Raw genomic sequence first — 27,102 nt, 5'->3', positions numbered from 1 at the left:
TTGTTATTGGTGTAATTAGTTTTTTCGTTATGTTTTTTCTTCTGTAGCATGTTTTGGAAAAAAGTGTGTTTCTTCTAACAATAAAACATGAAATCTGTATGATTTTTGTGTAAAAAAACGTTCAATCAATTTTGGGCATAATGTGTAAAAACCCAAAATAATAACCACAGATAATTAGGTAAATTCGAATTATACCCAAAAATTGTTGGGTAATTCAATAGGGTAAAACTGTATTTTACCCAATCAATTTTGGGTTAAAACTACCCCAAAAAAATTTGGGTTTCCCCACCAAGATACCCAACGTTTTTGGGTTATTTTTACCCAAATTGGTTTACAGTGTATGAAACGCGATTTATGCTTCTATATGTATTTAACAAAATATTATTACGCGAGTTCAGTAAACTATAACTCTATATAGTGCCATAAATTCTTGATGACTTTCAAATGTCGTTTCTTGTTTTGGGAAGCAAAGCTGGATTCTCACAGATCCTCCTTAACTCTTCTCTGCGAAAAGGAGTTTTTTGTTTGAGTGCTGGTAAATCATATAAGTGCAGGTGTCGTTGGATTACACATTACACAATGAAGGTGTGTAAACCATTTATGGTGCTATTGAATTTTGTAGAGGTGTCATTTTACATACATGCGTAACAACAGCGCTTTACCATGGTCCGTATCAGGCTGTAGTAATATTTTTACTTACGATTTTGAATCTTCAATGAAGTATATAGCTTTGTACGTTACAAATCCATTGAAACCAATTTGAGTCATTGGTGAGTATGCGCCCATGTCTGTCAAAGTATGATATGTATATAACAGTTAGTTATTTACCTGATTCTTAAAAACATGTATGTCTGGCCTCGATGAAATTGCAGGACTTATATTTTGTTTGTTTTTGCGTACGGTTTTTTACGCAGAAAAAATTCTCCAATTAAGCTTACTTAGGCCTATGCAGTTTTGTGTTTTGATCGTTATTTTCTTGATGTATAGTGTTGCATCGCAAAGTACTCTTCGGTCGAATTCTTTACCTTCACGTTTAAACACCAATGTAATAGATCGACTTGCCTTTCCAATAAACCCAATCACCAACGTTGATGTTTGGTAGCATTGCAGATTCCGTGATTGTGTCAATGCCATCAAGACTTATCCCATGTACAGCGCTACGTCTTACTGAACCCTCCACTGGCTAAAAATTAAAGCTTATTTAATTTTTACCCCATACAAAGAACTGACCAAAATTTTATTTACAACTTTTTAATCCCACGAATGACTATGTTATTTTTCCAGTGCTTTAAAAATGGTTGGTAAAACAACCTTTTAAATACGAATGTAGAATCTAAGCAAATATGTACTTTATTTTGTTGTAAGGAAAGTATTTTGACATCAACTTTAATACCTGAACTGGAAATGGCACTAAAACAGCATTTTCCGTCAGAGCTGTTGTAAAACTTATATAATTTTCCATCATATATTCCATCACCTACGTCAGTGGTTCTTAACCTTTTTGGTGTGGTTTCCCACTAAAGTCAACCACCAACTTAAATTTTCCCCCTCTGTTATTTTTATAATGATGTTTTGTGCCCTACGTTAACAAAAAAAAAAAAATTCTTTAAACGAAATAATTTTGTGAAGCGATTTGGTCTGGAACCCCAAAGGTATACTGCAATCTTATTTAGTTTAAATAGTGCTTTGTGAGAGATTAAAGTTTTTGGAATATTAAAGAGTCCTCCTCTGCTTGCAATAGTCATTTATTGCATCACAATCAACAAAGGAAAGGCTTTTATTCACGCACAATAGCAAAGTCATTGATACTTTTTAGTCTTGTCTGTGATGTAACAAACGGCCTTTGGATTTGTATGTGTCTTGTAAGCCTTGCTGAAATTAATCTTACATGTTGTTGCGGAAAAATGTTAGGAAAGTTACTTTCAACGATTAAATTAAAGCCGGGTTCGACCCTCGGGCCCGAGTTTGGTTACCTGATTACATAATTTCCCTCTAAAAACATTAAATTTCCCACTGGTGGGAAATTTCCCACCGGTTAAGAACCACTGACCTACGTGATAGGAAACGGTGTCTGTAGAAAAAAACACATAATAGTTTTAAACATTGTTTTTCTTCTGCGATTTGTGAAAGACAAGTTATAACAATAAAAGTGTGTTACATAAAGATTTGTGCTCACAACTATAATGGATGATGAAAAAAAAACTAAACATGTTAAGATCCTATTGCCACTTTATAAACACCAGTTTCGCGTTGCTCTACTACATCTTACACGTTTCTAACATGATGCCGCTACTAAATAAAGCTTCGGCCGCTTCAGTCCTACCTTTGATTGCTTTCTTACAGAAAACATGTGTAAGCAGGATAAAGGCAGGTCCCGGCAAAAATCTCCCAGGCTCGGCTATTATTTCAACACCGCTTTCCTCTGGAAAGTGTTCATCCAACGCTTCTTTTATCACATTTGCTATCTGGAATATTAACATTTTAATAAGCAGTAACACTAAAAGCCTTGACAACTTGTATTTTTCTAAATGTTATATAGTATTTGTTACTTCAAAAACTTGGCCATCTGTTCACCTTGTTTTTTTTAAATTCGTTTTTTGCGGTTCCTTACACACTTGAAAAAATGCCTTTTGGACCCGACAATAAAAAAGGTTGAGAACCACTGGTTTTAATGATTTAATGTTGTAGCAAATCACTTTGCATGACAACAAAATAATTAAAACCTTTTTAAAGGATGTGATACTTTCATGTTCCTGGCTACCGGGAAATCCGCCGCCGATATCAAGCAGGGATAGGTGAAATCCCTTTTCAAGCGCAAAGTCAAAAATAATTTTTGAATCCTGGATAGCTTTGCGAAATGCATCAACGCTTGGACAACCGCTGCCAACATGAAAACTGCAAAACAAACTTGGAAAGTCGCACTTGATGAAGTCCCGAACATTCCTATCCTAACCGTACGACTATAGGCTACACGGCAAATAAGATTTGACTTGACTTGCAGGCTACTGTTGGGGACATGAATTTACGCCTTCAATGGCATTGGCGTATTTCTACTCTATGGGTTGCCGCTTGGAAATATAAGCTTAATAATCCTAGTACGCCAATGCCACTGAAGGCGTAATACCGAATCAGCCAGCCATCAAGCATTTCCAAACAGCAAGGCACAAACTAGAAAAATGTAGCCTGCGGTGGGATTTGAACCCACGACAGGAGGTTTTCGAGACTCGCGCTCTACCAACTGATATGCATCGGCTCAGCGGTGAGCTGGTCGACAGTGGAATCACAAGCACCGTTGCCTGCCTTGTATGCTGCACATACCAGCTTCGTTGTAGGGGATGTCAGACTGACCAATATCAGTTAAGATTAACGTTTATTTGTCTTAACTAGTTAAAATATTGTAATTTTAAGTTGTTGTTTTTCATTTTACCGTAGCGAACTTACCTAACACCAATAAGGTCTAGTTGTAGTTCTTTTGCTTTTTCGACGAGCCATTTGGAATATTCCTGGTCTGCACCAAATTTTTTGCTAAACGTTACTAAAGCCTCTTCGTCGTTTGTCTTGATACGAAGCAACAATCTACAAATAAGAACATTGTTATAAAGGGGCGTTTTTACTCAGAAAATTCAAAAACTTTGCTCCAACCCATAAATGTTTACCAGTCGTCCCAAAGTCACTTTCCGTCTTATTCAAATGCAATACGTGATGACCTTTTATTTTTCCATTAAATATTAAATGTTTACATGGTGATCCCGTTATAAAAGACAAGCAATGGACATACGTTTTCAAGATTTGAATTTCGAACTTTTGTAACAGCAAAAAGAAAAATTGTTTTTAGGCATACCAAACTTGCACAGTCGAAGCCACAACCCAAAGCAGCTAACGTACACACAATTGGATGTAAAGAGTTTGCTTTTATAGCGTAAAAAGGACGAACGCGTGGAAGCTCCTTTTTCCATCTCTTAAACTGATCCAGAACAACTCCAATATCAGCTACGAAAAACGATTCATCCCAATCCTATTTTGCATGAAGATTTATAAATGTAACCATGGTTGAAGTTCGTACAGTGGTTCGTGCCTTATAATGATCGCGTCCCACCAAACCACTTTTTCTATCGCTGCGTGCAACCTGAACCCTGTTTAAATGGGTAGACCCATTTTAGGCCTATATTTACCCTGGAACAGTAACAAAAACGCCATAGACCAAGTCTAAATAGTTGGGTCAGCTGACAATTTTAAATCTAAATTCAAATGAGTTTTACAGAAAGCTACTCGCGTACCGCTAGTTGAAAACCTTTAGTAGCCTATAGTTTACTTATCAACACAAAATACACGACTCAGTGCGAACTGGCACCTATAGTTAATGCTAAACTTTAAGTGTACATGCAGTGATTGAGGTTTTACTTCTTGAATTCTAAGCAAACAAACGCTTTGTTTTATGTCTAGTATTCAACACAGAATTATGCACCTGTTTTTGTTTGTTTCTCTCTATAACCTTCCGGGCCACTTCCAAGATGCTGGTTCCATTAGGAACAACTGCAATTTGTTGTTTCATCGGCAAATGAATTGGAAGTTGCAGAAAATCGTCGTCATCCTTTACATTCATACTGATTACAATATATACCCTGGAACAGTAACAAAACATGGTCCGAAACGATATGATCTTATTTGCAGGGAAATTCCACTAACGTTAGAACGCAAATCAGGCAAAGTTTGCTAAATGCCTGCAGTGGCAACATGCCAGATACCCGCCATGTTGTATAGTTTTTCCCACAAGGAAAGCACAGTCACCGTTCAGCAGGCTAGAAAAATAGCTTCTACGTCAAAGTATAGGCTATACACCGCTCTCGCGCAATGCGCCAAGTTCATCCAGACTAATCATTAAAAAAAATCCACAATCGCAGGATATACTTTCGCAGGTTTCTGCATACCGCTGAGCCGGGCCTATGAACCGGGGATCGACTGAGCCTCGATTGGCGCTAAGCCGTGACTAAACATAATCCAGGTTTCTGCATTCGGCACTAAGAGTGTGAGGCGAATTCCCGCCAAAGTGGTCGGTCAAGTACATAATGATTGGTCGGGGTGAACTTGGCGCATACTTGCGCGAGAAATTTTCAATTCTACTTTTCTGGTTTAAACTTATTCAGTACCACAAACCGACGCTAAGTTAGACTCACGAACCCCTAAAGGACCGTGGACCCCAGTTTGAGAACCGCTGATTTAATCAAAGAGTGAATGCAAATATTAGAGATGTTTTAACTTACTTACATCATGATCATACAAACTAAGCCTTTTCTAGAATGTTTATGTTTGGAAAATAACTGAATTGGCGTTGTCGAGTAATATACAAGGAAGCACTTCTGGCGCTACAATAAAAGTCGTCAGTTAGGATATTAAATATTGCTTCGTATCCGAATGAACTGCGATAAAAGGGTTCCGATGCAACGTTTCTGATTCTCAAAAAAAATGTTTTGTATTTATTTTACATCTGAAAGTTCCATGTATGAACGAGGTGATTTTCAAATTAAAGCATGAGAAATATGCAAACTTAAATTTATTGCAGTGGAAAAATCCCTTACATGTCTACGTTAAAATGACGTTAAACATACGTGGTCGCCAAAACTTTGCACGCACAACGTACCACATGTTGACATACGAAAACAGCTGCAATTTAAGTTCTGTCGTGCATAATCTCATTATTACCTAGTCTCGTCATATAACGCCGTTTAATAACTAGTCATATAACGCCGTATGGAGTCATCAACCGACCCGGCAAACACAGTAAGAAGTCACGTAAGAAACAACCATCGTGGCTGCAAATATTTTTACGTGCATATGCAACCCAATTGTAACTGTTTAAAATCAATAACTAGTAAGCCCAGATTGCCTAAGCCAGCGGTTCTCAAACATCTATTTTTCATAACGGCCCATTTGCATTTTTTTCGAGCACTCGCGTTCCAAGCTAAATATATTTCTAAAACTAAAAACACCTTAGCAAACTAAACTTTGGAGTTAAAGTTCATTTAGCCCTTCGGAAATAAGGGGCACGACCTGTATTTCGGGGGCTACGCGTGTACGCTCACAAGAAACATCCACTACAAGTAAGTGAGCTATTTTCTTTTATAATGCACAAAATTGAGTGTGTTGCAAATATTTTATAATTTAACATTTTTCCACACTAATTGTTCACATTGCGGTTTATCGCGAGTACGGTTTGTTAATTGTTTTGCTTCATTCGACTTGTTTGAAGCTAAAATTAGTACCGAATTCCAACACTCTTTACTGGTCATTAAAAGGGGGGCACGAAGTCCGAAATGTACAGTATTTTGAGAGGGCCACTGTACATGAAAGGTTGTGAACCACTGGTCTTAAGCTAACGTTAAACAATACGTTCCTAAAAATTGGAACCAGTAACAACAAAAGAAATTCAAAAGTTTGCACACGTGAGTCTGCTAATAGATTAGTATGTTAACATCGAAACGAACCGTATGGTACTGCAAATTTTTTCACCTAATCCAGGCACATTCGAAACCTCCTCTTTTAGAGTTTGCAGCCTAATGAACACCTCACCTTGCAATTACCAAACCAACCAAGTGTAAATAATTGCCAAACTGCACTGTCGTTGTGGTTATAGAGGTGAGACTTAAATTTTGATGCACATCAGTTGGTCGACACAAGAACCAACACAAAGATTTGAAATTATGCACTTGGTTAGTTGGTTAGTTAGTTCTGTTGTCTCCGAACGGTTGTTCATCAAAAAAGTGTCTCACCTCTAACCACAACGCAAGTGCAATTTGGCAATTATTTGCACTTGGTCCGTTCGGTAATTGCAAAGTAAAATGTTAATGTTGCCGCACATCCCAAAGAAGTTGTTTTTTTGCGGTGGCAAGGCCAAAAAACGTTACGAATACATTTTCCCGTCATAAACTTTGCAGAACACAAGTGCGCACCCAGTTGCGGCATGTTTAATTCAAACTTAAACAATATCGAAAATAGGTTGATTATTTTTTCGTCCTATAAATGCATTCAGAACAACTATATGATTTCGACCAACAGCTTTGTGGACACAAACATATGGCGCTTTTATCCCAGCAACTTTTGTGCAATACTTCACTACTGTTTGGGTACTTTTTAACAGGTCAAAAGGAAATTGCGTATGTCACAGATACGACAACTAAATAACATTTCCAAACTTCCTAGCGGAAGTATAAGCGTCAATAAGGCACGTCCTGGATGATATGGTTGCGTTTAGCAGTTTCTAAATGACGTCAAATGCGGAAAAACTATACGTGATTTGGGCACGTTACTTCTGGGGCATATGCACCAATTCCGATGATTAAGAAAACTATTCGCCCTTAAATAGACACTACTTGGTGCAAGTCATCCGCAGTTTTGGTTAGTCACGTAAAAGTAGGTCAAATGTTGGCAAGTTGGTTTAAATTGGAAATATTGGCAACATTTTTTTGCAATATTGAAGTAAAGTGTTCAATGCAACATTATCTAAGTCGCTACAACAAAATTTGAATTTGCACAAAAATTAGCATGGATGCATTTATGAGGTTGCCCTATCCATTAAGGGTAGGTGGAGCAAGCTTTACTTTTTGTTGTGTGACCACCGTTGTGATAAGCAAACATATATTTGGACGATTTGAAGCTTATAAAAATGCATCAGAAAGATCAAAAAGAAATTGGAACATCAGGTAATCATTTTTTTAACTATAAAAATACTAAAAAATATTTATAAATAAAATCTAATTTTTTTTTAACAAAATATTATGATTTTTTTCTTGTATGTCATTTTTTTGGCTTGTATAATTCAGATGCATATATGGTTGTTAATTTTTTGTCATCGATTTTTTTGGGTTTGTTTAGATTTGTTTCAACACTACATGCAATTGTGGAGGCAACAATGTCAACCACAATTTTGGTTAAGAATTGGGATGCAGTACATGAAAACCCGATTTGGTAAGGTTTACTTTCTGTTTTGCAACGCTACATGCACTTAATAAATCTTTTTTGTGTGGAGAACAAATTTCTTTGTCATTTACTAATTAAAAACAATAATAAAACAAAATTTAATTTTTAAGGTCACAGCCTTTTGGAGCTGAAACAACAATTTCAATTATGATTGGTTATATGTTTGCAGGTAACTTATTTATTTAGAAAAGAATGAACAAACAGATATTGCAATATAATTGTTGTAAGGGGATTGATGCATAGACATTAAATGTAGCAAACCGAAAAAAAAAAATTTATTTATACTTTATTACTTTTAGATTTGGTAATGTTAGCAACTTACTTTAGGGAAGGTTGGCAATTGGGAATTATTGTACACCATGTCACTGCCATTATTGTTGGTAGCAGTGTTTTGGTAAGTAGACAAAATCAGCGTTTCTGTGAAAAAATTAAGAGATTATAAAAATATTTTTACTCCAAAAAAGTTTTTCAAACTAAGCTTAAAACTGATACCGATCTGAAGAAAGGGACCTGTTTAATTTTTCACGTGTTTGTATGACAAATATATGTTTGATAATTGATTATGGCATGTATAATCGTTCAAAAAAAACATTTAATAAAAAAATATGACACCTTTAACCATCTTTGTAATTAAGTTTTTTCATAAAACAACAACAATTTTGTTTGGTAATTATTTAAATGGTTTATTTTCAGAAATACAACTATATTTATATGGTTGCTTTAGTGCGACAATGGTCTGGTTGTTCTACACCATTTATTCATACTAGGTTAGTCAATAAATATTTTATATGGTTTTGTCTTGCTTTGCAAAGTTCTTTTGCATTTATGAATTAAATCCACTCTTCATGTTAAACTTTTCCAGATGGTTCATGATTAAGTCAGATATGGTGGACAACAAATGGTATTTTAGGAATGGTATTGTGATGGCAGCAACATTCTTTTTTAGCCGAATTTTTGTCATGCCATACTTGTATGTGGTCAACATCCTCTTTTATGATGACGTTAAAATGTAAGTTTCATGTTGAGTAATCTGATCTCTAAATTTTTTTAAAAAAATACATTGATTTCATGTAGCATAGAAGGATTATGGTTACAAATTTTCCAACTGTTGCTTTGTTTCAGACTTGGATATCTCCAGTTGCTTGTTTTTATGGCAATAGCACATGACACTCTGAATGTAGTTTGGTTTTACAAAATCATGTCACTCATCTGGCAATATTTTAAAGCATTCAAAAAGGATTGAAGTCCAAAAAATAAAATCCACTGATGGAGACTTAAAGTAATCAAGGGGTACATTGGTTGGAAAACATTGACAAAAATGCAAGGCTCACTTATCAATAAAAAAATGTTCAAAGATCTATTGGTTAACATCTGGAATGATGGATAGAAATGTTTCATTGTATTGACACACAAACTATTGAAGATACCGAAATAGTTGAAAATCCAATAAACAAAACAATGATACAGTTTGATGATATTTTAATTTGTTATTTTTATTTCTTGTTGAAATAAAATTGAATTGCTCATGAAAAAATGTATGCTGTAAAGGGTGCAATTATTTTAGCCTTTTTAAATTACTAAAGTGTTATGAAACCATTTAATATAGAACTTTTAAGTAAGCACTTTAAGTTGGTAAAAATTGCATTATAAGACTGTGCTAATTGGTGTGGTGGAGAGGGCTGTTATTAATCACATTAACTTTCTTAGTCATTTCACATTTTCCAGGAAGTTTGTTGCAATACTTACATCCTGATGAAAAGAAATCTGAAATTGTCGTAACATATGGTTGTATAGATAGTTATTTATCAAACATATATGCAGAAAAGTTAGTTGGTGGACATCCTTTATAACCGTAAATAAAGCAAGGGTGTATTTGCAGCGAATTAGTTTAAAGCAATAAAGGTTAGACTGATTTTGTGTTCAGTTCCAACTCAACTGACATTTATTGAATTAAGAAAATTATGGAAGTAATTTTAAACCTTCCTTATGAAGTAAAGGTGATTGGGGCAAGTTTCACATTTTTTAGTGTAACTTGTCTTTGCTCAAGTAATTTTATCTTTGGCCATTTTGAATCATACAGAAATGCCTCAAAAACAACGAGAAAAAACTGGAATGTCAGGTACTTTTTTACAATATTATATTATGCTAGTTCGATCTAACATTTAAATGAACCTATTTAAAACAATTAGTTTATATATATTAAGTGTTTACTAAATTTATAACAAATTGCTCTATGAATTAAAATAATCAAAAACCTAACAAAACAAAAAAAATTGACCTAGTGAAGTAAAGTCTATACAATTATGAAGTAAAGTCTATACAACAATAATCTATACAATTACATAAAAATGTTCAAACAATCCAATCAGTTTGTTTCATTTTTGTGTAAGGTTTGCTTCAACGGTGCATGCAGTGGTTATATCAATCATGGCAGCAATTATTTTAATCAACAACTGGAAGATTGCACTTGAAAACCCTCTTTGGTAAGATTAGGTACAAAAAACTTGGAAATAGTTTTAGAAAGTCTTGTATTTTGGGGTTAGGAGTTGACCAATAAGTTTTTTTCTTATGGTTCAAAATTTAACACAACCTTGTTTTCAGGGGCACACCTTATGGAACAAAAACAGTCTTCCTTATAGTAATTGGTTACATGTTAGAAGGTTTGTGTTCCCTATTTCAACACTAGCATGTAAATATTGTTGATCGGAAATATAAAACATTTATGTATTTTGATTCATTCTAATTTTTTTATTTACATAATTGTTACTGTATAACTTTGTTAGGCAATACAATAGCTTTGTAAACCACTGAAATATATTAAAATGGTTGATTTAAATACTAAACCTAAATATCTTATTTTTACTAAAATTGTATTTAAAATATATTTAAAATATTGATTGCCAAATTTTTACAGAAAAATTCATACTGTTTTATGTTAAGCTACTATTTAAATACTTGGTTTATTTTAGATCTTGTCATGATGTTAACTTATGCATGGGAAGGATGGAAGCTTGGTTTGGAAGCCATTGTTCATCATCTTGCATGTATATTAGTTGCAGCAAGCATTTTGGTAAGAGTTTAAATATTATTCTCAGTTTTACCTAAAACAAAAGCATTATAATAACAACAATATTGCTATTTTGGCAACTTAATTATCAAAGTCACAGAACATAATACATTCAAAACTAGAAGGGTGGCTCAGCACATTTTGTCATTGCACATACACTATTACCTGCTTATTTTATATTGGGCTCCATATTAGCCACCGTCTTTTACAACCTTAGTTGTTTCTAAAATAATGCATTTCAAGAGATAACCACGATAAAGTCGGGTGTTGTAAGGTAAAACACAGTGGTCGGCACTGGGCTTAAATAATAATACAATGTAGAGTACAAACTATACAAATCAGATTCAACCCAGATATGGTTTGAAGTATGTCCTATTTTCATTCAAATTGAACATTGTTAAAAGAGTCACCCATTTTAGGAGAGTTGGTTAAATTGTGGTGCAACAAGGCAAAACACAACAATTGAGGACTTAAAATAGTATGTTCAATACATTTTCCAAATTTCATTTAATTCAGACGTTTGTTTAAAAATTCACTTATTTTATGGGGCTGGTGGGGTAAATGTTGGAGCTATACGGTAAAAAACAACAATTAACATTTATAAATGGCAAATTTCATTCAATTTAAACGTTGTTTAGAAAATTACCAGATTTTAGGGGGCTAGTTGGAGTAAATGTTGGGCCTACAAAGGAAAACACATCAATCGTAACCTACAAATAGCATATTCCAAATGCAATTGTAGCCAATTCCGACACTGTTTAATAAACTTACCCATTTTACGGGGCTAGTGAGGTGAAATTGAGACTATAAGGTTAAACACAACAATCAGGTCCTATAAATGGTAAATTCTACAAGCTGTCAAAATTTCAGCCAATTCCGACACTGTTTAAAAAAATGGCCTATTTTAGGGGGCTAGTAGGGTGACTAATGGGGTTCAAAACACAAACAAAGTGGGATGCACATCTACATAACTATATCTACCATCTGTGTAAGTTTCATCCAAATCCATCAAACATTTGATGGCAAAACGAGTCAGACAAACTTTGATAAAAAAAAGAAAAAAAAAAACAATTCGAGTCAAATCAATATGTCCATGATAATTTGATCTTTACTGTGTAACACAGTAAGAAACATAAACTTGCATTATTACCAGTCTTTCAAAAAATACTCAAATGGCTAAATTTAATAGTGTATTGAATTGAACATATGAAATAATTAGAAACCTTGCACAAAAAATATTTTGTAATATTCTTGTTTTAGAAATACAAGTATATTTATTCTGTTGTACTAGTCCGAACATTGGCGGAGTTTTCAAATCCGTTTATTCATATCAGGTAAAGAATATTCAATTTAAACATAGCAATGCATTGTCAAATTAAAAGAAAATTAATGGTAGCATGACGTCATATTTTCAACCCCCCTAAAACAAACTTTGGTTTCAAATTCAACAAACTTAGCAATAATTTGTTTAATTTAATGTTTTAGATGGTTTATGATGAAGTCCAATATGGAGGACAATAAATGGTACCTGAGGAATGGCATAGTACTGGCAGTGCTATTTTTCCTCTTCAGAATTGCTGCCATGCCATATTTGTATGTGATCAATTATCTCTATTATGACCAGATTAAAACGTAAGTTTGTTTCAGTCTGCATATGATGGAACATTCAAACTGTTTAACCTTTGTGAAAATGTTACCTTACTATTCACATTGATTTTGCATTTTAGACTTGGATTTTTGCAAGGACTTATTGTGGTGGCAATGGTAATGGATTATCTTAATTTGGCTTGGTTTCACCAAGTTGTGACTTTGCTTTTTGCACACATAAAAAATCTTAAACAGGAGTAAAAATCATAAATGGAGTTATATCTCGAAAATTGGAAAACAAATAAAGTATATTTGCAAAATACTAAAAACCTGAAGGATCAAAAGACAGTAGCATAATACAAAAATTTTTTGTGGTCATTGATGTAAGAGTTTTGGCTTTTGGGATAGAGGTTTACAAAATGAAATAGGGACAATTGCTGCAAATTACATGAAGTGTTTATTTTATTTTTGTATATATTACCTATACACGCAAATGAATGTTTGTCATCTGTTTCCTTTACAAATACAATTTACATTTTATGATTGCACTTCATTGTTTGTGTCAATATAATACAAGCAAATCTGCTTCATAGCAATCCTGTCAGCCGAAAATCCATATTATTGCGTAGATACGGCAAATTCTAAACCATAGTATATTATAGTTGGGGTAAATATTACCGTTAAAAGTACCCATCAACAAAAAAATACAAATGAAAAAATACAAAGGTTTTTTTTGCAATCATTACAAAACATTTATTTTCAAACAACAGTAAACCTTTTTTGTTTTAACACATTATGTAATTGTTAAAGCAACATTAGAAAATATAATTGTACTTGACAACTAATTTGTTATGTTCCACTTTCTAAGAAACATTCTGTGATTTCTGTTTAACTTTTTTTGTAGTAACGTTTGTTATTTTAGTTTCCACCATTGTGCAGGCCAAACAGTACTTCATGAGTGATAACTTTATGTGAACTTAGCAGTCTACTGTTAAAAATGTAAGCTTTTGAAACTACCAGGTATTTTTCAAACTAATATGTTTGTTGGCACATGTTGTTAAAAGAAAAAAAAACATTGTTTGAAAAACATCATACCATGTAAAACACTTTAAAATTAGGTCCATGGTATTATTTTCACTATAGGTAAACTTGTACATAAGAAATTCAACATTTTTAATGCTAATTGCTTGAGTCACTATGAAGAAATATATTTTATGAAAAACTGCAAGTGGTTTTCAAACAACTGCACTTGGAACACTATTTAGCAATACAACTACAATGTTTTCATGGGAGCAAGGTTCTTGGTCTTCTGTTTGCCGTCATCTTCCCTTCTTCCTCAATTTTGTTCAAACGTACTTACTTATACACTTCCTTTACTGTCATAAATCATATGTTTAATAATGTCATGCAATCAGCTTTGACCAAACAATCACCTAACAAAGTTTGAATGCAATGCATCTATGTATGCTTGTTATGTTTTATCCAGAGATATTAGTTATAAATGCACCATCATTACAAAGCGTTTGTTTCTTAAGCTTGTCTGTTATGCTTTAGTTTGTGCATTATTAATTTTTGAGAAAAGGCAAATAACATTAAAAATTTAGTTTGGTTTAAAATAATATTAGCAATAAATTGAAAGAAATAAGGTACAAAACCTTTATTCAGCCACTGATGAAAATTTGCTGGTTAACAAATCTTTAACAGAACAAAAGAAAGTCAACATTGGATTATCGGTATTCGTAGAAACATACAAATAAATAATGGTTGCATACTACAGCACATAACAACTACTACATTTTGCAAACCATTGTTTCTTATTTTGAAAGTTATCTTGTACATTAATATGTTTTCCAAAATATTGAACCTGTCCTGTGTTTTTATTTACAACCATATTTACAACCTTGTGATAAGCAAACACATATTTGGACGATTTGAAGCTTACAAAAATGCATCAGAAAGATTAAAAGGCAATTGGAACGTCAGGTAACCAATTTTTTTAACAATAAAAATACTGAATAAAATTGATGAATATCTTGCTTTTTCTTGCTTGTATAATTCAAATGTATATAAGGTTGTTGTTTTTTGTCATTAATTTTTTGGGTTTGTTTAGATTTATTTTAACACTACTTGCAACTGTGGAAGTAAAAATGTCAACCATATTTTGGGTTAAAAATTGGAATGCAGTACAAGAAAACCCAATTTGGTAAGGTTTACTTTCTGTTTTACAACATACATGCACTTCTTAAAGCATTTTTGTGTTGAAAATTTCTTTGTAATTACTTAATAAAAATGTCACAGCATTTTGGAGCTGAAACAACAATTTCAACTAGAAGGGTGGCTTAGCACATTTTGTTGTTGCATTTACACTATAACCTATTTTAAAACATTAATATATTTCCCATGCTTATTTTGTATTGGGTCCCATATTAGCCATCGTCTTTTATAACCTTAGTCGTTTCTGCAGGCAAAAACGCATGGGTCCCCACACATGCAAAGTTGAAAATAATGCACTTCAAGAGATAACCATGAGAAAGTCGAGTGTTGTAAGGTAAAACACAGTGATCAGCACTGGGCTTAAATAATAATACTATGTACAATACAAACTATAAAATTAGATTCACCCCAGATATTGTTTGAAGTATGTCCTATTTAACGTTTTAAAAAACTGACCCATTTTAGGGGGCTAGTAGGGTAACTAATGGGGTTCGACACACAAACTAAAAAATATATAAAATCACAATGACTCAATCAATAAATTTCAGCCCAATCCGCCAATGTTTAAAATTTCGACCACTAGAGGTGTTTTGAGCAACAATCATTAATGTTTCCGACGTCATAGGGCTGTTAACAAGCCCCTAACTGCCATGGCGCAAAAACGTCCACCAAGCAACCCACCAACGAGCAACATACAACTGGTTGCCCTTGTAACACTATTGCGCCAAAGAAATCTTTCGTTTGTGGTGCCCAATAACATACAAATACGTTTTACACTTTAGGGGCTTGTGGGGTAAATGTTAGGACTACAGGGTTGAACACAACAATCGACACCTATAAATGGCATACTATACAAGAAATCAAAATTTCAGCCAATTCTAACACTGTTTAAAAACTCACCCATTTTAGGGGGCTAGCGGGGTAATTACTGGGGTTATCAACAAAAACAAAGTGGGATGCACATCTGCATGAATATATCTACCATCTGTATAAATTTCAGCCAAATCCATCAAACATTTGATGGAAAAAGGAGTCGGACAAACTTTGGGTAAAAACACCCATTTTAGGAGGCTAGCGGGGTAAATACTGGGGTTATCAACAAAAACAAAGTGGGATGCACATCTACATAACTATATCTACCATCTGTGTAAATTTCAGCCAAATCCATCAAACATTTGATGGAAAAACGAGTCGGACAAACTTTGGGAAGAAAAAAAAACAAAAACAATTTGAGTAAAATCAATATGTGTCCCCTTCAGGGAAGGGGACCCATAATTATATTTGGTTTACATGTTTGCAGGTAACTTACTTGTTCAGAAATGTATGAAAATATATTTATTGCAATATAATTGTTGTAAGGGGATTAATTACATAGACATTAAATGTAGCAAAACTGAAAAAATAAAAATGCTTAATATTTTATTACTTTTAGATTTGTTGATGTTAGCAACTTACTTTAGGGAAGGTTGGCAATTGGGAATTATTGTACACCATGTCACTGCCATTATTGTTGGTAGCAGTTTTTTGGTAAGTAAACAACATCAGCGTTTCTGTGAAATAATTAAGAGATTATAAACATATTTTTACTCCAAAAATAAGTTTTTCAAATTAAGCTAAAAATGACGCCGATTTTGCAATGAAGAAAGGGATCTTTTATAATTTTTCAAGTGTTTGTATGACAAATATATGTTTCATGATTGATTATAGCATGCATAATTGCTTAAACATTTAATAAAAAAAATATGAAACCTTTAACCATCTTTGTAATTAAGATTTTTTCTATAAAACAACAACAATTTTGTTTGGTAATTATTTTAATGGTTTATTTTTAGAAATACAACTATATTTATACGGTTGCTTTGGTGCGACAATGGTCTGGTTGTTCTACACCATTTATTTATATTGGGTAAGTCAATGAATATTTCTTATTGTTTTGTCTTGCTTTCCGAATTTATTTAAATCATTCTATTAATTAAATCCACTTTTTATGTTAAACTATTCCAGATGGTTCATGATGAAGTCAGATATGGTGGACAACAAATGGTGTCTTAGGAATGGCATTATGCTTGCCATTACCTTTTTTGCCGAATTGTCGTCATGCCATACTTGTATGTAGTCAATTTCCTCTTTTGTGACGATGTTAAAACATAAGTTTCCTGTTGAGTAATCTTATTTCCAAAATATCTATTGGGGAACTATAAATGCAATGTGACAATTTCTACATAGCCAGTGAGCTTTATGTCATTAAAAACTACATTGATTTCATGTTGCACAAACAGATTATGGTAAAAAGTTTTGCAAATGCTGTTTTGTTTCAGACTTGGGTATCTACAGTTGCTTATATTTTTGGCAATAGCAAATGACATTTGAATTTAGTTCGGTTTTACAAAATCATGTCACTAATTTGGCAATATTGAAAAGCATTCAAAAAGGATTGAAGTCAAAAAATAAAATCCACTGATGGAAACTTGAACTATTCAAGGGGACACGATGGTTGGAAAACGACAAAAATGCAATGCTTATCCATCGGTCATAAAATGGTCAAAGATCTATTGGTTAACAACTGAAATGATGGGCAAAAAGATACAAGATACCGAAATAGTTAAAAATCTAAAAAGCAAAACAATGATATAGTTTGATGATATTTTAATTTGTTATATTTCTTGTTGAAATAAGATTGAAAGAAAATATGTATGATGTAAATGTTACACTTATTTTACTGTCCAGCCTTTTTCAAATTGCTAAAGATTGATGAAACCATTTAATATAGAACTTTTAGGCAAGCATTTTAAGTTGGTAAAATGGCAACATAAGACTGTGCTAATTGGTGTGGTGGAGAGGGCTGTTATTGTTTAGGACATGATTTACTTTCTTAGTCATTTCACATTTTCCAATAGGAAGTTTGACATAATACAAAGCATCCGTTTGCATCCTGATTAAGAGAAATCTGAAAGTGTCATAACATGTGTTGTATAGATAGTAAACCATCAAAGATATATGCAGGCAGTATTTAAAGAGAGGGTGTATTTGCAGCGAATTAGTTTTAAGCAATAAAGGTTAGACTGATTTTTTGTTCAGTTCCTACTCAACTGACATTTATTGAATTAAGAAAATTATGGAAGTAATTTTAAACCTTCCTTATGAAGTAAAGGTGATTGGGGCAAGTTTTACATTTTTTAGTGTAACTTGTCTTTACACAAGTAATTTTATCTTTGGCCGTTTTGAACCATACAGAAATGCCTCAGAAACAACGAGAAAAAACTGGAATGTCAGGTACTTTTTTACAATATTATATTACGCTAGTTTGATTTGACATTCAAATAAGATTATTCAAAACAATTAGTTTATATATATTAAGTGCTTAGAATCACTAGATTTATAACAAATTGCTCTATGAATTAAAATAATCAAAAACCAAACAAAGTAAAAAAATCAAACCTAACCAAGTTAAGCGTACAATAGTCTATATAATTACACAAAAATGTCCAAACAATCCAAGCAGCTTGTTTTATTTTTGTGTAAGGTTTGCTTCAACGGTGCATGCAGTGGTTGTAGCATTCATGGCAACAATTATTTTAATCAACAACTGGAAGATTTCACATAACAACCCAATTTGGTAAGATTAGGTAATTGGGTACAAAAAAATTTGAAACAATTTTAGAATGCGTTGTATTTTGGGATTAAGAATAAATTAAATAAACCACTTATTTCATATATTATGACATATTATATCATAAACATTTCATTTTTTCCTGGTGGTTGAAAACTTAACACAAGTATTTTTAGGGGCACACCTTATGGAACAGAAACAGTCCTCTCTATATTACTTGGTTACATGTTAGAAGGTTTGTGTTCTTTATTTCAACACTAGCATGTAAAATCATTGATTGGAATTATGAAACATTCGTGTATTTTGATCATTCTGATTTTTTATTTTCAAAACTGTTATTGTATAACTTTGTTAAGCAATACAATAGCTTTGTAAACCACTGGCATATATTAAATTGGTTGATTTAAATACTAAACTTAAAAATGATATTTTTACCAAAGTTGTAATTTAAACTAATCAAAATTGTGAGTGCTAAATTTTTACAGAAAAATTCATACTGTTTTATATTAAGCTACTATTTAAATATTTGGTTTATTTTAGATCTTCTTATGGTCACAATGTATGTGTGGGCAGGATGGAAGTTTGGTTTGGCAGACATTGTTCATCATCTTGCAGTTATGTTAGTTGCAGCAAGCGTTTTGGTAAGAGTTTAAATATTATTCTCAGTTTTACCTAAAACAAAAACATTATAATAACAACAATATTGCTATTTTAGCAACCTAATTGTCAAAGTCACAGAACATAATACATTTAGAATTATTTGATCTTTACTGTGTAACAAAGTAAAAAAAACATAAACTTGCATTTAATAATGAATCATGCAATCTAATGACTGTCATGCAAAAATGACTCAAATGACTAAATTTAATCCTTGATTATATTGAGGTTTGAAATAGAAAGGATAACATACAAACCCTGCACCCAAAATCTTTTGCAATATTCTTGTTTCAGAAATACAAGTATATTTATTCTGTTTCACTAGTCCGAGCATTGGCGGAGTTTTCAACACCATTTGTTCATATCAGGTAAAATTTGTTTGTTTAATAACAAAATTACAACGCTTCGTCAAATTCTAAAATTCAATGGTAGCTTTAAGTTTTACCCTCCAAAAACAAACTTTTGTTTCAGTTCAACAATCTTAGCAATATTTTTTTACATGAATGTTTTAGATGGTTTATGATGAAGTCCAATATGGAGGATAATAAATGGTACCTGAGGAATGGCATAGTATTGGCAGTGTTTTTTTTGATCTTCAGAATTGCTGCCATGCCATATTTGTACATGATCAATTATCTCTATTATGACCAGATTAAAACGTAAGTATGACAAGACGTTTAAACTTTTCAACCTTTGCGAAAAGATTTTAAACCTTACTATTCAGACTGTTTTTACATTTTTAGACTTGGATTTTTGCAAGTTCTTATTGTGATGGGAATGGCAATGGATTATCTCAATCTGGTTTGGTTTTACAAAATCGTGACTTTACTTTTTGCATACATAAAAAATCCTAAACAGGAATAAAAATCATGAATGGAATTATAACCGCCATTCATTAATTGCAAAACAAAAAAGTACATTTACAAAATGCCAAAAACCTGATGGAATGAAAAAATTGTCAAACGAAAGTTAATGCTGAGAAATCACTGTAGATTGCTGCAAATTACATAAAGTGTTTATTTTATTTTTGTATACGTTATCTATATATGCAAATAGGTGGTAGTCATCTGTTTACTTAACAAATACAACTTTTATTTTATGTTTGCACTTTGTTGTTTGAGAATATAATATAGGCTATTCTGCTTGATAGCAATCCTGTCAGCCCAAATTTCATATTATTGCATAGATAGTGTAAATCCTAAACCATAGTGAATTACAGTGGGGGAAAATATTACAGTTAAAGGTACCCACCCAATAAAAATTGAAAAAATACAACGGGTTTTTAACAATTAAAACAAAAGATTCAAAAGAACAGTAAAATTTTATTTGTTTTAACACATCATGTAATTGTTAAAAAAGAACTTTGTTATTGTGTTAAGATTTGTTAATGGTAGCATGTGAACTTCTACTGTTAAAATGTAGGCAATTGGAACTACCAGATATTTTTTAGACTATTGATTGTTAACACAAATGGGTTAAGTACAAATAATCATACCATGCCAAAAAAATAAAATTAGATTATCATTTTTTGTATTATTTTCACAATAAATAAACTTTTACACAACAAAGTTTTTTATTGCTGATTGTTTAAAACCCTGTAAAGAATACTACATTCTTATGAAAAAAAGCAATTGGTTGCAACAACTTCTTTTGGAACAATTTTCAGCAGTGAAACTATAAAGTTTGTGTGAGGACATGGTTCTCTGTTTGCTGTCAGCTTCCTTTTTTCTGAATTTTGTCCTACCATACTTACTTATTGTCACGCTTCCTTTGCTGTGATAAAACATATGTTTCCTGTCATGTAATCTACTCTGACCAACAATTGGCTAAGAAAGTTTGCAAGCAATGTAGTATTGTTTCAATTTCATATGCAGTCATCTATGTATGCTTGTTATGTTTAATCCAGAGATGTTAGTTATAAATTTACCATTATAACAATGTGTTTGTTTTTTAGGCTTGTCTGTTATGCATTATTTGTTTTCAAGGCAAATGACTATCTAAATTTAGTTTGGTTTAAAACAATTTTAGCAATATTTTTAGAACAAAGTCAACAACTGATTGACAAAGTCAACAATGGATTGTAGTTATTCATAGAAACATACAGATAAATAATAGTTTTGTACTACAGGCACATAACAACTACTACATTTTGCAAACTATTGTTTCTTATTTTGAAAGTTATCTTGTACATTAATATGTTTTCCAAAATGTTGAAACTGCACTGTGTTTTTATTTACAACCATTTAAAAGGTTTTCGTGATAAAAAAAGCAAAAATAAGTTGGCAAAAAAGGCGTTAGTGGTTACATTACTTACATTCTTAGTCATTTCACACATAGGAAGTCTTACAGTAATACTTGTATCCTGTTTCATCTCGGTCAAGTAGCACATAAAAAACCGAACATCATTTGGTTAGTAAATCTTTGCACCTCTGCAAAAACATGTTACTTGCAAGAGATGTTAGTTAATAGTGTTTGGAGTAGTAATCTTATGGTTTCGGTAGCTGACCAGTTTAAATTGGTAAACTAAATTAAGTTGCAAATAGTAAATGCCACAATTTTAACATGAATCACCCCAAACTTAATGACAGGAAAATCACTTTGCTAAATTATGGAAGCAACTTTAAACCTTCCATATGAAGTGAAGGTGATTGGGGCAAGTTTCACATTTTTTAGTGTAACTTGTCTTTACTGTAGTAACTTTTTCTTCAAGGATTTTGAATCCTATAAAAACGCCTCTGAAAAGACAAGAAGAAATTGGAATGTCAGGTAACGTTTTAAAGCACTTTAACATTATCATATTAAGTTAAACCATGATTTAATCCTAACTGCAAGGATTACAAAATAAACAAGGGTGACTACACACCAAATTATAAATAATAAAAAAAAAGCTTTTACTCCTAACTCCAATTCAAATAAAGTTAACAATGCAATAACCAATAGAATTAACAAATCACTCTAAGCAGTTTGTTTTATTTTTGTGAAAGGTTTGCTTCAACAGTCCATGCAGTTGTTATGGCAATTATAACATCAGTTATTTTAATCAACAACTTAGAGTTTTCACATACCAACCCAATTTGGTAAGTTGTATAATGATGCCAAATGTTTTTGAAAATGCAAAATACTTCATACAAATAGTTTTCATATATTGTTTCAAAAATGAAATCTTACTTTAAAACTTTCTTATCAGGAACATTTGTATTAATTAAACTTCTATAGTGGTTTTCCTATATATTGCCAGTTTATATATACTACATCATATTTAACGATGTATCACATATACCATTTACTATATTTATAATGGATATATATTTGGCACCTACATTTCATTGGGTCCCTATCTGTTTCCTGGCACTTTATAACATAATTGTTTCTGCAAGCATAATCTAATGGGTTCCCACACATATGCACATGAGAAAATGGTCAAGTGACGACTGCGTTCAAGTGTGAAGCAGAGGCATTTTTTCCATGTGCCACTATCGTCAATCACTCCCATTGCGTCAGCTGTGCACTTAGCGAGCACAAAAAGACAGCAGAACATATTTGGGGCTGTAAGAACATATTTGGGGCTGTAATTACTGAGCCGATTGCACTGAAATTTTTAACAGCTAACAAGGAGCACCCTATCCACAGCTGTTTAAAATTTCACAGGTTAAGTCTTGTATTTCTGACCTCATTAACATGTGAACAAACAAACAAATATTTGGGGGTAAAGGGGTGAAAATGGATATATACAACTTCAAGTTACAAAATATTTCAAAATACGCTGCAATGCACCAATCAAAAAAGTATGAAACTCCAGAATCATAGCAAGTATAGGCGTTTTAAAAATTTCACGTTTTGGGGGGCTGTGGGTGAACCGAGGGATCAAACGGGGTCAAAATTCACATGGACCATCTTTAGACCAATATCTATAATGTGTGTAAATTTGAAAAAGTTTGAACCGTTCTTTCTTGACCAAAACGTGGGAACAAATCCGCATTAGACGGAAAAAAAGAAAAAAAAATATAGACAAAAACAATATGTGTCCCCTTCAGAGAAGGGGACCCTTAACAATTACAAGTAATTATTTTCAGGGGCAAGCCTTATGCGACTGTGACAACATTCTCTATATTTATTGGATATATGCTAGAAGGTATGTGTTCCATTTTAAACTAGTATGCAAATAATAAGCAACTTTAATCCTACTGTGCATTCTAGTAGAGCAAATTACTAGTTTTAACAAGGTATTGTTTTGCAAAACAGCCTTTAAACAATAACTGAATTCTAATGCATGCATATTCTTAAAAACTCAACAGCAATCATAAAATGAATTTGATAAAGTGCATGGAAATGTTTTGCTGAAACAAATCATTTCTGCCAAAGGTTATAGCAACGACACATACATTGTGATGTTTATGTCTCATGTGCATAATGTATTGCACTATTCAATAGTGCAGTAGAATAGTGACTATTGTATTGCAAACTAGAAGGGTGGCTTAGCACATATTGCCATTGCCCATACACTGTTACCTGTTTCTTAACATATATTTACATCAGACACTTTTTTAACATTCAGTCCAATATCAGCCACTGTCTTTTATAACCTTAGTTGTTTCTGCAGACAGAAACTCATGGTTCCCTCACACAGGCAAAGTTGTAAATAATGCATTTCATGAAATAACTGTAATAAATTTTGGTGCTATGAGTTTAAACAGGGCAACAAAAAAGTTTGCAGAAATAATAATGCTATAGTGATACAAACTATACAAGTCGCATTCAATTCCGCTATTGCTTGCAAAATTTACCCATTTTAAGGATTAATCGGGTAAATGGTGGGGCTACATGGTAAAACTAAAACTTAACAATTAACACGTGAAAATGGCATATTCTACAATCTTAAAAACGCCAACCATTTTAAGGGGCTAGATGGATAAATATTGGGGCTATAAGGTGAAATACATTAATTATAAATACCAAATTCAACAATAATTATAAATACCAAATTCAACAAACGATCTGAATTTCATCCAATCTGGACATTGTTTAAAAAATCCACACATTTTAGGGGGCTAGTGGGGTAAATATTGGGGCTACAGGGTAAAACACAACAATTGTCACCTAATTATGGCTAAATCAACAAACTGCCCAAATTTTATCCAATTCGGACACTGTTTAAAAATTCAACTATTTTAGGGGGCTAGTGGGGTAAATACTGGGGCTATAAGGTGAAATACATTAATTATAAATACCAAATTCAACAATAATTATAAATACCAAATTCAACAAACGATCTGAATTTCATCCAATCTGGACATTGTTTAAAAAATCCACACATTTTAGGGGGCTAGTGGGGTAAATATTGGGGCTACAGGGTAAAACACAACAATTGTCACCTAATTATGGCTAAATCAACAAACTGTCCAAATTTTATCCAATTCGGACACTGTTTAAAAATTCAACTATTTTAGGGGGCTAGTGGGGTAAATACTGGGGCTATCGAGTCAAACGAAACAAATGGCACATCTACATGGCCATATCTAACACCTGTGAAAGTTTCATTAAAATCCTTTAAAGATTTCATGCCAAAAGTGCATGGACAAAATTCTACGGAGAAAAAAAACCAAAAAAACAGAGTGAAATCAAGATGTGTCTCCTTCAGGGAAAGGGACCCGTAAATATTGGTGCCACTGTTTAGCAACTCTGTTTACATTTTCTCAATTTTGGAAAGTCACAGAACAGTTCAAAAGGGATGGTTTTTTTAAGATCTTCTCATGATATCAACTTACATATGGTGTGGATGGAAGACTGGTTTGCCAGACATTGTTCATCATGTTGCATCTCTTGTGGTGGCAACAAGTGTTTTAGTAATATGAAATTTTTGTACTGATTTTACCTAAAACAAAAAACATACATTAAAAAGTCTTTAAATGATACATATTTATTTCCATATGTACTGTAAAGTAAAATTAACACTTATCTTAATTGTTACAACTAAATACAAGAAATCATTAGAATATGAACTGAAAATATTTAGGTTCTAAAAAGTGCAAATGAAATAATACAAACTTTCATGAAAAAAGCAGTTAAAAGGTGTATAGGAATATACATGTGGCTTACAAAAGCAGATAAAGAACAATAATTGTAAATAGATTTTTTTCCTAATTCAGAAAACGAAACAAAACCCATGATGAAACATTATTTACAATATGTTTTTTGGCAGAAATATGAGTTTATATATTTTATTGCACTTCTTCGAGCATGGACTGAGTGTTCAACACCATTTATTAATATCAGGTAAAATATAAATAAAACACTTTAATTCGTCAATGTGTTTTAGGCAAAAGCAGTTTTACACTTTGGATCAAGTTGATTAATTAAAGTTATTAAACACCAAATTCCTGACTAAATTGGTTGCTATGCGAAAAAACAAACAACTGCTGCATGTATTTAAACAAATTAAATTAGACATATATTTTTAGATGGTTTATGATGAAGTCTAATATGATGGACAGCAAGTGGTACCTGTGGAATGGCATAGCCTTGACAGTTGTATTTTTTATCTGTAGAATTTTGATCATGCCATATTTGTATGTAATATATTATCTTTTCTATGACCAGGTTAAAACGTAAGTATGATTTTAATCTGTATATTAAAAATGTTAAATTGATACAAAGTGTTTAAACTTTGCTACATTTATGTCTTGTCAAGGGTTGATCACAATAAAAAAATGTTTTTTTAGGCTTGGATACTTGCAACTGCTTATTGTGATGGGGATGACAATGGATTATCTCAATCTGACTTGGTTTTACAAAATTTTGTTCACATTATTTGCATACATGAAAAACCTGAAAAGGGAATAAAAATCATTAAAGTATACTGCCTCATGCAATTGTTCATTAAAATGTTGCAAAACATCATTAAAATGTTAGTCAACTTTCTTGCAATAAGAATGTTTGTATTTAATGCAAGATTTGTTGCTGTAAGCAACTTCTGAGCATTGTGTTATACACAGTTTTTATGCATTCCAAATTGATTTTAGATTCTGCAAAACATATTTTTGTTGTTAACTTTTCTGCAATCCTGCATAATTTTGATTGTGCATTTGTTTACCCCAATATTTACGATATGCTTGCTATGTGTGCATTACATTACATACAGAAAAACATGTTTCAATTTAATATCCAGATAATGTCTTCTTAGTTATTACAGTTAGTTGTTGAATTTTCATAAAAATGACAAAAAAAATGTATTTCTACAGGCAACAACATATATAAATTCTCCTAAATGATTGATTACATGTGTGCAGGTACATCATTTTGAGGGATTATATTAAATATTTGCTGTAATATCACTGCTATATAAGGGTATTAAATAAACATTCAAAAAAGGTCGAGTTTACCTATAAAATTACTTTCAAAAAGGTTGGCAGTGAATAAATTTATTTACATATTTTACACCAGTGGTTCTTAACCTTTTTTCCTTGCTGTCCCCCTTTCAAATCACCAACCAATTTTTGCATCGCCCTGGGTTTTTTATCTATATAGAACAGACACCACCAACCTTAATGATTCAGCATCCCCGCACCCCCTCGGAACAGTTCTCGCACCCCTGGTTAAAAACCCCTGTTTTACACTATGTCATTTCCATTATTGTTGGTAGCAATGTTAAGTAATATTTACAAAACAATAAAAACTCAAAAAATAGAATTTTTTAAGGTTCAGTACCTTGTTTTTTCTTGAAAAGTAAGGCATATTTTGAACATATACGTATAATAAACATACCATTATTTGTTATTATATTAATCAACACCCCTTCTGGTGGTATAAGAAAAGTTTGTGGGTAAAACTGACCTAGCTTCCGTATCCCAAAGGGCAGATTCCAACTCCTATTCGTTAAAATAACAGAAAATATCCTATTCTCATACAGTTGACTTAAATGCATTTTTTGGCATACTGATGAGCAAAGTGTAAAAAAGCATATGGCAAAATTGTAACAAATTTTTATCCCAAACCA

At 32.4% G+C, this 27,102-nt stretch overlaps 4 protein-coding genes and 1 long non-coding RNA gene across 6 annotated transcripts; 4 read left to right on the top strand and 1 right to left on the bottom strand.

Moving 5' to 3' along the window:
• Positions 1 to 1,033: 1,033 nt before the first annotated feature.
• LOC145219814 (ornithine decarboxylase-like) lies at positions 1,034 to 4,603 on the bottom strand. The gene is made up of 8 exons (XM_080087122.1): positions 4,493 to 4,603; positions 3,741 to 4,015; positions 3,442 to 3,576; positions 3,319 to 3,343; positions 2,724 to 2,948; positions 2,324 to 2,465; positions 2,055 to 2,071; positions 1,034 to 1,183 (listed from the first exon to the last, which is right to left on the bottom strand). The coding sequence occupies exons 1-8, from the start codon at positions 4,601 to 4,603 to the stop codon at positions 1,034 to 1,036; spliced, it is 1,080 nt and encodes a 359-aa protein (XP_079943248.1).
• A 2,593-nt stretch (positions 4,604 to 7,196) lies between these two features.
• On the top strand, positions 7,197 to 13,220 carry LOC145219813 (uncharacterized). Its single transcript, XM_080087120.1, has 14 exons — positions 7,197 to 7,697; positions 7,870 to 7,962; positions 8,085 to 8,143; positions 8,274 to 8,368; positions 8,668 to 8,741; positions 8,837 to 8,983; positions 9,097 to 9,214; positions 9,930 to 10,093; positions 10,365 to 10,457; positions 10,576 to 10,634; positions 10,944 to 11,044; positions 12,302 to 12,375; positions 12,527 to 12,673; positions 12,769 to 13,220. The coding sequence occupies exons 1-14, from the start codon at positions 7,540 to 7,542 to the stop codon at positions 12,887 to 12,889; spliced, it is 1,503 nt and encodes a 500-aa protein (XP_079943246.1). The 5' UTR covers positions 7,197 to 7,539; the 3' UTR covers positions 12,890 to 13,220.
• Positions 13,221 to 16,132: 2,912 nt separating this feature from the next.
• LOC145219812 (uncharacterized) lies at positions 16,133 to 17,109 on the top strand. The gene is made up of 4 exons (XR_013857926.1): positions 16,133 to 16,142; positions 16,275 to 16,369; positions 16,675 to 16,748; positions 16,847 to 17,109. It is a non-coding gene; the product is annotated as an uncharacterized LOC145219812 (long non-coding RNA).
• On the top strand, positions 16,896 to 20,216 carry LOC145218145 (TLC domain-containing protein 4-B-like). The gene is made up of 8 exons (XM_080085542.1): positions 16,896 to 16,950; positions 17,161 to 18,115; positions 18,366 to 18,458; positions 18,629 to 18,687; positions 18,993 to 19,093; positions 19,404 to 19,477; positions 19,622 to 19,768; positions 19,853 to 20,216. Exons 2-8 carry the CDS (start codon positions 17,958 to 17,960, stop codon positions 19,971 to 19,973), a joined length of 753 nt encoding a protein of 250 aa, XP_079941668.1. The 5' UTR covers positions 16,896 to 16,950; positions 17,161 to 17,957; the 3' UTR covers positions 19,974 to 20,216.
• A 68-nt stretch (positions 20,217 to 20,284) lies between these two features.
• On the top strand, positions 20,285 to 25,983 carry LOC145218144 (TLC domain-containing protein 4-B-like). 2 transcript variants are annotated; one of them, XM_080085541.1, is made up of 7 exons: positions 20,285 to 21,875; positions 22,094 to 22,186; positions 23,183 to 23,241; positions 24,852 to 24,952; positions 25,309 to 25,382; positions 25,568 to 25,714; positions 25,829 to 25,983. In XM_080085541.1, the coding sequence occupies exons 1-7, from the start codon at positions 21,718 to 21,720 to the stop codon at positions 25,947 to 25,949; spliced, it is 753 nt and encodes a 250-aa protein (XP_079941667.1). In that variant the 5' UTR covers positions 20,285 to 21,717; the 3' UTR covers positions 25,950 to 25,983. The 2 variants fall into 2 exon arrangements, with proteins under 2 accessions (XP_079941667.1, XP_079941666.1); XM_080085540.1 differs by having other exon boundaries at positions 22,073 to 22,186.
• The last annotated feature ends 1,119 nt before the right edge of the window (positions 25,984 to 27,102 follow it).

This window comes from Phallusia mammillata, chromosome 3 (assembly GCF_965637545.1).
Source record: "Phallusia mammillata chromosome 3, kaPhaMamm4.hap1.1, whole genome shotgun sequence".
Lineage (NCBI taxonomy): Eukaryota > Metazoa > Chordata > Ascidiacea > Phlebobranchia > Ascidiidae > Phallusia > Phallusia mammillata.
Note: the sequence above shows the minus strand (reverse complement) of the source record. Positions and strands in the feature narration are given on the sequence as shown.

Coding starts and splice junctions, on each gene's coding strand:
- LOC145218145 (XM_080085542.1), top strand. CDS start 17,958: ATGGAAGTAATTTTAAACCTTCCTTATGAAGTAAAGGTGATTGGGGCA. Junction 18,116..18,365: donor AGAAAAAACTGGAATGTCAG/GTACTTTTTTAC, acceptor TTTTTGTGTAAG/GTTTGCTTCAACGGTGCATG. Junction 19,478..19,621: donor ACACCATTTGTTCATATCAG/GTAAAATTTGTT, acceptor TGAATGTTTTAG/ATGGTTTATGATGAAGTCCA.
- LOC145219813 (XM_080087120.1), top strand. CDS start 7,540: ATGGATGCATTTATGAGGTTGCCCTATCCATTAAGGGTAGGTGGAGCA. Junction 8,369..8,667: donor TTGTTGGTAGCAGTGTTTTG/GTAAGTAGACAA, acceptor GTTTATTTTCAG/AAATACAACTATATTTATAT. Junction 8,984..9,096: donor TTTTATGATGACGTTAAAAT/GTAAGTTTCATG, acceptor GCTTTGTTTCAG/ACTTGGATATCTCCAGTTGC.
- LOC145219814 (XM_080087122.1), bottom strand. CDS start 4,603: ATGAATGTAAAGGATGACGACGATTTTCTGCAACTTCCAATTCATTTG. Junction 3,577..3,740: donor TTTTATAACGGGATCACCAT/GTAAACATTTAA, acceptor TCTTATTTGTAG/ATTGTTGCTTCGTATCAAGA. Junction 3,344..3,441: donor CTAGACCTTATTGGTGTTAG/GTAAGTTCGCTA, acceptor GATATTGGTCAG/TCTGACATCCCCTACAACGA.
- LOC145218144 (XM_080085540.1), top strand. CDS start 21,718: ATGGAAGCAACTTTAAACCTTCCATATGAAGTGAAGGTGATTGGGGCA. Junction 22,187..23,182: donor TCACATACCAACCCAATTTG/GTAAGTTGTATA, acceptor AATTATTTTCAG/GGGCAAGCCTTATGCGACTG. Junction 25,715..25,828: donor TTCTATGACCAGGTTAAAAC/GTAAGTATGATT, acceptor ATGTTTTTTTAG/GCTTGGATACTTGCAACTGC.